The sequence below is a fragment of the Homalodisca vitripennis genome, chromosome 4 (assembly GCF_021130785.1).
Source record: "Homalodisca vitripennis isolate AUS2020 chromosome 4, UT_GWSS_2.1, whole genome shotgun sequence".
Classification (NCBI taxonomy): domain Eukaryota; kingdom Metazoa; phylum Arthropoda; class Insecta; order Hemiptera; family Cicadellidae; genus Homalodisca; species Homalodisca vitripennis.
This window is the reverse complement of record NC_060210.1, coordinates 94,382,114-94,394,144: the sequence shown is the minus strand read 5'-3', so window position 1 is coordinate 94,394,144 and position 12,031 is coordinate 94,382,114. Positions and strand designations below refer to the sequence as shown.

General features: G+C 35.3%; 1 protein-coding gene across 1 annotated transcript in view; it reads right to left on the bottom strand.

Moving 5' to 3' along the window:
* Positions 1–4,895: 4,895 nt before the first annotated feature.
* The window catches only part of LOC124359791 (60S ribosomal protein L24), a 29,429-nt gene continuing 22,293 nt past the window's right edge, over positions 4,896–12,031 (bottom strand). Inside the window, exons 5-6 of the mRNA XM_046812821.1 lie at positions 6,106–6,166; positions 4,896–5,001 (exon numbers count right to left, since the gene is read on the bottom strand). Coding sequence (XP_046668777.1) covers positions 4,927–5,001; positions 6,106–6,166 — 136 coding nt within the window. The 3' untranslated portion in view covers positions 4,896–4,926. The remainder of the gene's footprint in view (positions 5,002–6,105; positions 6,167–12,031) is intronic.

The window sequence follows — 12,031 nt, the reverse complement described above, 5'->3', positions numbered from 1 at the left end:
TTGCACCAGCTTGTATACCATTTTAACGTTTACTTTTAGATTATGTAGTCTTTGTTGGCATTAAAACAGGATTGGATACAGTTGTTTGCTTCACAGTTGCGATGTTAACATAAACTAGTTGTGGTAAAAAGAGGTATCTAGGTTAATATTATACTAATTCATTCTTAGCTGTAAGCAAACACAATGGAAGGGAGTCTGACAACAATGAATGTGCAATACATGCTTGCATACTTACAGCTCTACAATTTTAAAATAAAATAAACAATCTTGAATTTATGAGATTGTGAGGCAGAAATGTTATATGCTACTGTGTCTTTATTATTTCCTAATCTATCTTACTTGAAGATTTGAATTTCAGCAATACATCAGTAGTTGAGACTAATAGTTGATCGAAAAACCGTTGGGATTTTCACCAGCAATGGTTCAGCCAATGCCACTATGAAGAGAAAACTGATGTGGGGTATTCGGCCAACAAGCTAGCTGTCTACAGACTGGCGACAAAATTAGTTTAGTGGAGGTTTGGATGTGACCATGGTAATAAACCCTAAACTCACATTCTTGTTTTAACATGTAATCTGAAGACCAATTGGGATGCGTGTGATGCTGTTGATCAATTCAGTTCAAATTAAACTTTGTTAAAATTTGTATATAACAAATATATATACAGGGTGTTTCCTAAAGGTGTTCCAATATTGTGATATTTTGTTCTAGACGTGAAAATGAGCAAAAAACTTCATATGGAGGTATGTCCTAAAACTGTTAGTTTTCCGTCTACCTGTCTGTATGTTATTTTTACCAAAAAAGTTATATCTTTTATACCAGTAAAGATAAAGTTATAAAACTTTGCAGTTGTGTTGACCTTTTGTATGCCCATTTGAGAAAAAAATATGAACTAATTAATTATCTTTACCCGTTTCAAAATGGCAGCCAATCATAAATTTTGATGTTAAATTCCGCAAAATCGATACCCTGTATGAAAATTTTACAAGAATATTAAAATGTTGTATACTTTATTCTAAATCTAACAGTGGTTGTTTCATTAAAATCGAATAAAAAACAACTGATTAGTACTACCAAACATAATACCATGTTTTACACATTACACACACAACAGGAAGTATAGTTTTCTAAACTGTTTTACTCTGAACAGCTGATTTAAAGTCAATGAGCTGATTAATGTGAACAGCTGTTTATTTAAGGGAGTCGCCCTCCTATTCTTCTCAATGTTAACTTAGGTACACTTTACACAAAACCCTGCAGAGATACAAGGCTGAAACTTTGTATACTTATTTTACGGTATTATATAGTATGTATATAGAAGGAAAACTTAACAGTTTTAGGACATACCTACATATGAAATTTTTTGCTCATTTTCATGTCTAGAACAACATACCACAATATTGGAACACATTTAGGAAACACCCTGTATATATACATACGAACATGAAATGGTGTCAGTAAACATAATAACCTAACTTAAATAGTTACAGTGACTTGTACTATTTAGCCATTGTCGAGTATTAAATTAAATATAGTTTAAAATAATACATTTTAAGTATTAAGGCTGTTGGAAAAATTCATCAAAAGAATACAACGACCTGGAAATTAACTACTGTTTAAGCTTCTTTTTAAAATTCATAAAGCTGTTTGTTGATAAAATATTTATAGGTAAGTTATTATTATAAAATCTAATAACCTGAAACTGTTGAATTCTAGTTTAATCTGTGGGGTTGCCAACTGATTCTGGTTTCTTGTTGAATAGTTGTAGAAATTGCCTAATTTAGTTAAAGTATCTTGCTAGCCTTACTGCTAAGACCCATTATATATAGCCCATAAATGATTTGAATACCTAAATCTGCAAAAAATATGTGTTTTACTGAGTCCTGTCTTAGTAAATTAGGCATAATTTATATAGCTTTCTTTTGCAATATTAATATACATTGCAAATTTATATCACTAGTTGCTCCATATAATACAACACCAAAAGAAATATGAAATAGCTTACATTGAAAGCTTACAAAATTTTGAAATAGATTTTAGTGCATACAAAGCAGAAGATATTTTCTTTTGAATGTGCACATCCCATGTTAAGCTTTCATCTAGTATTAACCCTAAAAATTTAGTTTGATTAACTTTTTGAATTTGAGTATTATGTACTTTAAGAATCATTGGCTGTTGTTTTTTAGTACAAAATGTCATAAAGTTAGTTTTATCAGGGTTAAGTAAAAGGTTTTTTCTGATAAAGTAATTATAAATTGAAAATAAATTTTGGTTTGATAGATTTTATATTTCATTTAAAGATTTATGAGATATGACAAGGTTGGAGTCATCAGCATATATACACATTTTACTGTTTAAATGTGTTACACTATTTGGAAATCCCCTAATATAGCAAAGAAATAATACAGGTCCAAGAGTGGAGCCTTGAGGTACTCTGTATTTTATTGTTAATTTAGCATAACTTAGTTGGCTAGTGATTATATGGGCTAGTTCTACATACTGTTTTCTATTTTTTTAGGTATGATTTAAACCAGTCCACAGTGAAATTCCTTCAGTCCCTAAAATTTTTAATTTTCTATTAAGGGTACTATGACAGACACAAACGTCTTACTGAGGTCCATAAAGATACCCACAGCATGGTCACCCTGGTGTATGGTATCTAAAATTGACTAAAAACCCAATTCCTGCAGTAATGACAGATTTCTGATCTAAACCCATGGTACTCATTAAATAAACTATTGGTTTCCAGAAATCAATCGTTCACAAACTAAACTAAGATGATTGGTCAGCTGAATTTGAATGCACTGCCCTTGCACTCTAATTTGGTGACTGTATTATGTCGATCTTCATTCAGTTCCACTGGACAAAGCTTCAGTACAGACGTTAAGAATCAACTTAAAGCTACATAAATTGAATAATTCATGGTGAGAAAGGGCGAATGTTTATTGTAAAATATAGTACCTTGTATCACAATTATCCCAACAAGAATGGGGAAAGAGTACACAATAAATCGAGCCTGTCTGGCACTGCAATCCCTTGTAGAAAGAAGGGCAGAACAAGAATCTAGAAGCTAAGACGCTGAATTCGTTATTTCAAAATTCGTTAAGTCCAACATCTACGGAAGCCGTACCAAGACCTCATTGAGACAAAACAACATAAACTAATAGTACCAAGGGAGAGAGCAAAAACAATTAATTATGGTAATTTAACCCCTTTTAGTGCCATAATTTAAAAAATTTCAAATTATCTGAATGCCACTAATTTTTTCGGGAATACTACACAGTATTGGAAAGACAGTCCTTCCATTGTGATACACCTACGTCTCTAGCAAGTTGTCTACTACTAACTTCTGGATGATTCCGGACTGAATTTAGAACTACTTCATCCAATCCTACATCATGAACAATGTGTCCTACTTCGTTAGGTCTTTTGTGAACTGTACCTCCCTCCACAAGACGTTGATGGAGTCTTGAGAACACAGAATGACTGGGAATTCTTGTGTACAGGGTGTGGTAAAAAGATGGGGTTCAATGATATTTCAGTCTGAAACTTAGCAACTTTGCCATTTGGATCGACCTGAAACTTAATTTTCTTTTCTTACTGTTTGAACCGATAACTTTCAAATTGAAAATTTAACAGAGAATCTAAAAATGATGTAGTTTGCTCACATATGTCTATACGTTGCTGAGAAATATCAGATTTACGTACAAAAAACACGGGTTTTTTAGAAAAACTGAAAATAATTTATTTCAAACCTAATTTTTGGAGTTTTATAACCGCCATTGTTATCACATTTACATTGCATTATAACCCAAAAGATTTTGTCACACCAAGAGCCATTCACCCTGTATATCTCAAACTAAGATTTTGCTACTTGTACAATAAACAGCTTTTTATATTAAATTGTAACTTAAAATACTAAACATCCATTAATCACGTCACATGAAATGTGAAATTTGGGTTTATCAAATCTTGATTCAGGAAGCTGTCAAATTACTTCTTGATTCAAATAAGTTCTTACAGAGAGACATTTGTTTTTGAGGATTTCCCAGTTATAAAAGGAGATTCCCGGCAGGGAGGCCACCCTTGGTAAAAGTAAAGATAATTTATTAAAAGTTCATATTTCAAGTAATAGGGAAGAAATAGTCTTATTTGATGAGTACACTAAAACTAAAGGTTTACATACACAAAAGATATGGCTGCCATTTTGAACACTTGAAATGAAATTATTCTGAAACTTTTTTGGAAACAAACAAACCTTAATATTAGACAAATAATTTTTGCAAAGTTTGGTTGTTATATATTATTTAGTTTAAAGATTTGTTATGCACGGATAGACAGAACAAGGTTTACTGTCTAAGTACATACTTTATGTAATATTTCTTACTTATTTTACCTGACAAATCTAATAGTGATTTGACAGTAATTTATGAACAATCTGCATATTACGAGTCAAAAATGCTTAGCATGTGCCATTATAAAAAAGGGTATGATAGTCCATGTAAGACTGACCAATGTACATTAATACCTTTTATTTAATTGGAAGAATTTCCCACAAATAAAAAATTGGTTGTAGCAAGTAGGACTAAGAGATCAAAATTGGATGGTAGCAAAACAGTTAAAAATACAAATAAACCTTTTCACTGATCATACTTTATATTTCTAACTTGCTAGATACAAAATCAAAAAGAAAAGACACTGTAAATGGTGTGAAGGTAACACACTAAATTACATCATACACATTATTGGACACTACAAGTATTGTGCACAAAGAATATTATGATTTTGTGATAATTCATAACTATACATTTACAATTTCCATTTTTGTGGAAGGGGATGGGTAATGAAGTCTTCATAGAATTAGTTTAGAAGGAAAGTAGTAAAATAACAATGAACTTATTTAATATTGTTTATTCATAAATAACATTAACGTTTTCCTCCAACACGAGGTGCAGCCTTTTGTGTAATCTTGGTTGCCTTCTGCTTGGGAGCAGTCTTGCCCTGGAACACGCACACATCTGGTTAGCTATACAAATATACTGTAAGGTAAGACCTTATAAACATATGTAAGAAGATACAACACTGTTCATACAAACAGATTTATAGTAAGAATTCACAAAGTAGGGATTTTGTAAAAAAAAGTTTGAGTAAAGTTGAACTACTCTTTTGCCAATCTAGAACTCTTTCATAAATGTGGGGGTTGTTAAATAAAGACAGCCTATCTGGAGTGGGTTAACAGATAAACTGACAGATTCCGGCAACCTTTGAACACTTGTTTATCACCAGACAATAAAAATTTCTACCTCAGTCAGTATCATTAGTCATTGAGTAATTTACTTAAAGAGTAGTTGCGTAAGGATCTATCATGGCAAGATTATACGAACAATGATATACAAATAAAAATTTTAGGTTTGGACTAAAAAACGGTTACTAAAAAACAAGATGATTTGATAATAACCCATGCTACACGCTTTCACTCTTCTAAGGACTTCAAAGAAGGTACAGAAGACCCAGATTACAGGGAGGAGATCTGCGACTGTTTCTGTCCTTACCGAGAAAATCATCAACACAGGAGCCGTTATGGTAGGAACTGATCCACATCTTACTATCCAGACTTTTCCAATATCTTGAGGTGTCAGTGGGAAGTACTCAAACTATTTTGAAAGATATACTTAACATATCTAGAGTTTGTGCTGGACACTCCTGCCTGATTACTTCTTAACAAAAACACTTGAGTCAACACCTGCCTTGAGTGGAAGCAAATTGTTACAGAGGATGAGTATCATTATTCAGATTTAGCCCTTAGAGTGTGTCGGTCATTTCCAAAGTCATATATACAAAGTGCCAGCCTGTCTTCTGTAAATATTTTAAAGTGTTTGCGAAAAAGAAAACAATAATCCAGCAGATTTTGTTGTTATTCATTAATAAAGTGAAGAATATAATACATAATCCACTATGTTGAAAAAAATAGTAAAATAATCATTTAAAACAGTTTTTTGGTGAAAACTGAATTACTTTTCTTAAAATATTATGTATTGCACATGATTATGACAAATAAATGTATGATTTTAACAATAACAGAATGTTTAGTAGTTTCACTCTTACCTTGGGTGCTGGTGGAGGTTTCTTGGCAGCTTTTGTAGCCTTCTTGGCTTCTTTGGCAGCCCTAAACATACAAAACTATTTGTTTCATCCAATAATACAAAAACATTTACAACAGAAGGTTTAAATGATATTCAACAACTGCTCCTTATCTATGGTACCTACTGTTATCAGATTCAGCATGCACTTTTGTACCCTCCTGCTTGCACCAAGGATAGCTCTCATACCTTTAATAAGGCAGTTGTCAGTTAGTGTTCAATACATGTAAAGGGTGCGGCAAAATAACCTCCCTATTTTCATTGCTTTATTGTGAGTAGAGGGAGGCACTCAGAATGGTGGGGATAACCGCAATCGACGCAGGAGAGGGGGAAATTTAAGTGACACTCCGCCCGTAGGCACCAGTCGTCAGTCGCCATCATGGTGTGGACGAGTGCACAGAGAGCGTTTGCGGTCGAAGCGTTCATTCGTAACAATGAATCAGTTATCATGGCTCAACGCGAATTCCGAATGCGGTTTCAAATTCCTCCTCGTGGTTTCAGTACCGGACCGCAAGTCTATTTTGCTGTGGGTGAAAAACTTCAAAGAAACTGGTTCTGTTGTGAAAAAACGAGGTGGAAGACCTCGTACACCAGAAAACATAATGCGGTTAGGCAATCAGTTTTGCAGTCTCCTCAACGATCAGCTCACAAACATGCAGCCGCCCTTCAAATGTCCGAATGTCCTTACAAGATGGTTGTTGTCCAAGAGCTGTCTCAATGTGATTGGCAGAGTCGTATGGAAGTGTGTCAAAAAATCTTGGATTGTCTCCCACTAGACGCTGTTGTTTTTTTCAGTGATGAAGCGCATTTCCATCTGTCTGGAAGTATGAATAAACAGAAATTTCGCTATTGGAGTGAAAACAACCCGAAGGAAATCCATGAGAGGCCTCTTCATAGGGAACGTGTAACTGTTTGGTGCGCGTTATCACGATGTGGAATCATTGGCCCTCATTTTTTTGAAGAGGATGGCAATGTTGTTACTGTGAACTCAAACAGGTATGCCAACATGCTAGCAGAACTTTTTGAACCTGCCCTGCAACAGAGGGCTTTCGAGAATGTGTGGTTCCAGCAGGACGGTGCCACAGCACATACTGCCCGAATAGCAATGAACATTTTGAGGCAAATGTTTCCTGGCCAGCTGATTTCTCGGGGAGGGGACATTGTGTGGCCAGCGCGATCACCCGATTTAACCCCATGTGACTTTTTTCTGTGGGCTTACTTAAAGGCCGAGGTGTTCAAACATCGCCCCAGAAACCTGCAAGATCTGAAGCAAGCTATACGGGAGGAAGTTCTGTGCATACCTCAAGCCATGCTCGAGAGAGTCCACGACAGTTTCAGAATTCGCTTGCAACAATGTATTGATAACCACGGCCACCACTTATCTGATATTCTGTTTAAAAGAAAGTAGAAAAAACTTCCCATGTCATAGAATAAGTTAAAATGAATAAATTTGTTTTTTGGAAAAAAACTGTGGTTTTTATTAGTATTTAAAAATAGGGAGGTTATTTTGCCGCACCCTGTATCTTAAGCCTTTGTAGGATTCCCCCTAAAAAAAAAAAAAAAAAAAAGCAACATCAAGATAAGTGAATTTCCATCAAGTTCAGTTCGAAATTCCAAGAAACGTGTGCGGAGACAACTGATCCAAGAAGTCTTTCAGGAGGAAGCCATTACTCCGAATTCCATGAATTTGTGGTTCAAAAAATTTAACTATGTTGAAATTCCCTGTACTGTACGACCTTCATCAACATGAACCCCTGAAAACATCAGGTATGTGCGGAAAGAGATCAAAGCAGATAGTTGCTTAACAGTGCCTGATTTGGATTTCAAACAAGATGTTACAAAATTTGTCCCAAATTGCTCTAAAGATCACGAGAAACAATGTTTTAAACCACTGACTCCAAATCATCACTGATCACTGTGATGAGACATGGATTTATAGCTACAATCACACAAAAAATCCAATCATCAGTATGGATCAAATCTTTAAAATAACACAAAAAAGTCTGCAATTTAGGAGCAAAATCAAAGATCATGATGATGGTGTTTTGTTAACACAAAGGTATAGTGCACCACAAATACATGTACCAGAGAGCCACACACCAAGGAGTACTATCTGAAAGTTTTGAGATGTTTAATGGATATTGTACAGCAAAAATGTCTTGAATTATAGGTCAACGGAGACCGGATGATTTACGTATGATAATACACCGGCTCATACCCCTAACATGATGCAACAACTTTTGGCCAAGTGCCATATCTTTCATGCAGTCCTAACTCCTGATAAGGCACCATGTGACTTCTGGCTGTTCCTGAAATTGAATATACCTCGCTCAAAGGAACCAAATTTCAAACATTTGAAGAAATCCAACAGAATGTGATGACAGATATAATGGTGATCCCAAAGGAGGAATTTGTGATTTGTTTGTCAAGATGGGAAAATCATTTTGAAGAACAGTATCATGTCTAATGGGGGGGGGGGGGGGTAATTTAAAGCAGACTAAGTTTGGTTGTTATCGGTAAATTAGTTTTTCAGTTATATTGGGTACTTTCCTAACAGCCCTTATCACTCTTTACACAAAGTCAATCCACAAAACACTTTTGTAATTTACAAAGACTGTATAAACATAGCTCATAGCATAATTTTGTTGCTGAAAAAGGTTTTTATCATGAGGCTTTATTGGTATAGCTGGGCTAAATAAAGAACTCAGGTCTTTAATATACAAGAAGAAAATCTTTTACAAATGTGGTAAGAATCAGACAGAAAGATATAGTCTGTTTGTAGAGACAAACAGTGAAATTTTTCACTGCATACTAGCTTTCAGGCTTCAGTAAACTCAGCCAGGGAGGTCAATAGTACAGAGAGCTATTATTTTCTCAGGATACTGAGCTGTAAATGAATGACCCTTCTCTAGTGCAATAGAACTACATCAACCCATTGCGGATCACTGTAGAAATATCTCGTCATACAGTAACTGGGCCTTGCAGTACGGTGACAAGCTCAGGTCACTTAATGTCTGGTAGACTGTGTAAGCATCATTAAATGTTTTTTCAACAACAGTTTTATTTAACTTTCTCAACACGTTTGTTATAGATTGTAGTTGTGTACAGAATGTGAAGAATCAGCTGAATTTACATTCCAGCTATGTTGTGCTACTGATCGATCTGTAATAACTAGTTTTGCATTTTACGGTATTGGTTGTGTGGATTCTTATATATGTGAAGTTAATAATAATATAAACACCGGGTAGTTACTTTTCTACTGCAAACGCACAAATTAATTTGTACCCACTGGGACGTGTGAACGCACTGGGTTAACAAGACATCCACATTCATTCCATACATCACTCTCTTATGCATTACTCCTCAAAAATATTGTTTCCAATTGGCTACATGATGGCATCATAAAAGGCTTTGGCCCTAATTTATTAGAACTGAAAATTCGTTTAACCCTTTGACCGCTGTGAGCCACTATAGTGGCTCGAGATGTACGGTACCTTGACCACCATGGGCCACTATAGTGGCTCGCCGTATGTGGTACCTTGAGCGCCACGGGCCACTATAGTGGCTCTGTGAACTTTACGCCTTTGTCCTTATAGTTTAAACATAATATATATAAAATACATATTGAATTACTCCAAAACAAACCCTTTTAAATGTCGTTTGTATATAATTATTGTAATATGCAATATTGAACATTATTAGTCTATGGAAATGTAGTGATTTGTAGGGCTGTGGAATCAGCTGTTTCTCATTGGTTCCAATATTACAGGTTATTAGTACAAACGTAATGTTTATACTGTGGTTGTTGTTACTAATGATTGTTTCTTTGGTGTATAATACAGTGTGTATTATTGTGAAATAGTATTTCGACTGACATTATTTGAAATGAAGAGATAATGTCCAAAATCACCAGTTAGTGAAAACACACTTGTCAATCTTGTTACTTGCAGCAGTGCAGTGGAGGTTATTGACAATGTAATTGATGAAAGTGATAGTTTTTTTGACAGTTCATCACAATCCGAGTTATTTGATTCTGACATTATTGATGACAGTGACAATGACCCGACATTTGATCCAAACCAGCCAAGCACATCTGCTACACAGAATCGGCATAGGCCTACTCTGCCACTTCCAAGGCATAGGCCTAATTTTATGAATGAAGATTTGTTATCCTCATCTGATGAGGAAGGTAATGATTCAGCCATCCCTACCCCACGTCCTACAATTTATAGACGTGGCTTAGGGGCTGGAAGAAGAGGAGCTATACGTAGTGGTCGTGCTTCAGCCAGGCCTAACCAAGATGACAGCAGTAGTTGGGATAAAGTTGAAGATGATAATGATCCTGGGTATGAACATAACTTCACACAGATCTTCATGGACCTAAACACTGCCCTCCTGTGAATTCTCATCCTATAAACTATTTTAATTTATTCTTCACTGTAAACATTTTGACTACGTTTGTCACAGAGACGAATCGTTATACAACACAATACATATCTTCTCTTGAAGAGAATATTTCTCCTCATAGCAGGCTGCAAGAATGGGCAAACACGACAGTGAATGAAATGAAGGCTTTTATAGCTATAGTTACAAATATGGGCCTCATTCGCAAGCCAAATATTGAGAGCTATTGGTCTACATCCTCATCGCAGACAACAGAATGGTTTAGGAAAATTATGAGCCGAAACAGGTTAGCGATGCTTTTAAAATTTTTCCACATTACTGATGTTTCAAAATTAAAAACGCGAGGTGAAGAGGGTTATGACCCGTGCGCTCGTTTACAGCCAATCATAGACCACGCAAATAGACTTTTCCGTCACTATTACTTTCCTGGACAAGGTCTATCCATAGATTTGGATTGTCTCTTGTGGGAACAAAAAAGAGAAAATCAACCTCACCCAATACATCCCTAAGAAGAAGCACCATCATTGGGGGATAAAGCTATGGGTGTTATGTGAGACAGCTACTCACTGTTGCCTTGCATTTTATTGTTATAAAGATGCTAAGTACAGAGACGATGCTGCAGAAGTAACACATATACAGTAGTTGACAGGCTGATGAAAATGAGAAACTACCTAAATAAAGGTTTTAATTTATATCTAGACAATTTTTTTACATTTAAAAATCTAACCAGGTAACTGTATGATCAACAAACTTTACTGACAGGCACAATAAGAAGCGACAGAGTAGGAATCCCAAAACAATTGAAGGGGAAATTTCCTGTTGAGAAAAAAGTATATGTTCGGAAAGGGCCCATCTTATTTATGGCCCCCATAGGGAAAAACCTACGAATAAAAATCAATTTCTTTTAATTTCCAGTGATTCCAAAGCTTGTAATGTTCAGTATACAAGGAAGAGGGGTAGGAGTATATTGATGAAAAGAAAACCCAAAATTGTACACCAATACAACATGAATATGGGTGGCATTGATTCGACAGACCAGATGTATACTTACCTCGACGAGAGGAAAACTATAAAACACTGGAAAAAAGTAATTTTTAATGTTTTTGGGCGCATGATTTTGAATTCATATATTTTATACACCCTGAATACTACTTAACACAAACTGAGTAGATATGATTTCATGATTTCTATTATTGAGGCTCTCGAAAAAGACTGGTTAGCTGAGAAAACCCTTCCAGCAAATTTGAGAGGCGGTGGAGACAACAGGCCTGCAAGAGGGGGTTTCGGACTTGAAAAGCTGTGTGGTGCAAAAATAAAGAATTGTGTTGTTTGTATGTAGTGGGAAAAACAACCCTGATGGAAAGAGGAGGAGATCAAAGACTGTGTGCATGAGATGCAAATTAGGTGTCCATGCCGAATGTTTCACCAAACATGTTTGTTAGAAGTATTGTGTATAAAAAAGTTGTGTATATAGTTAACTTTGTTTT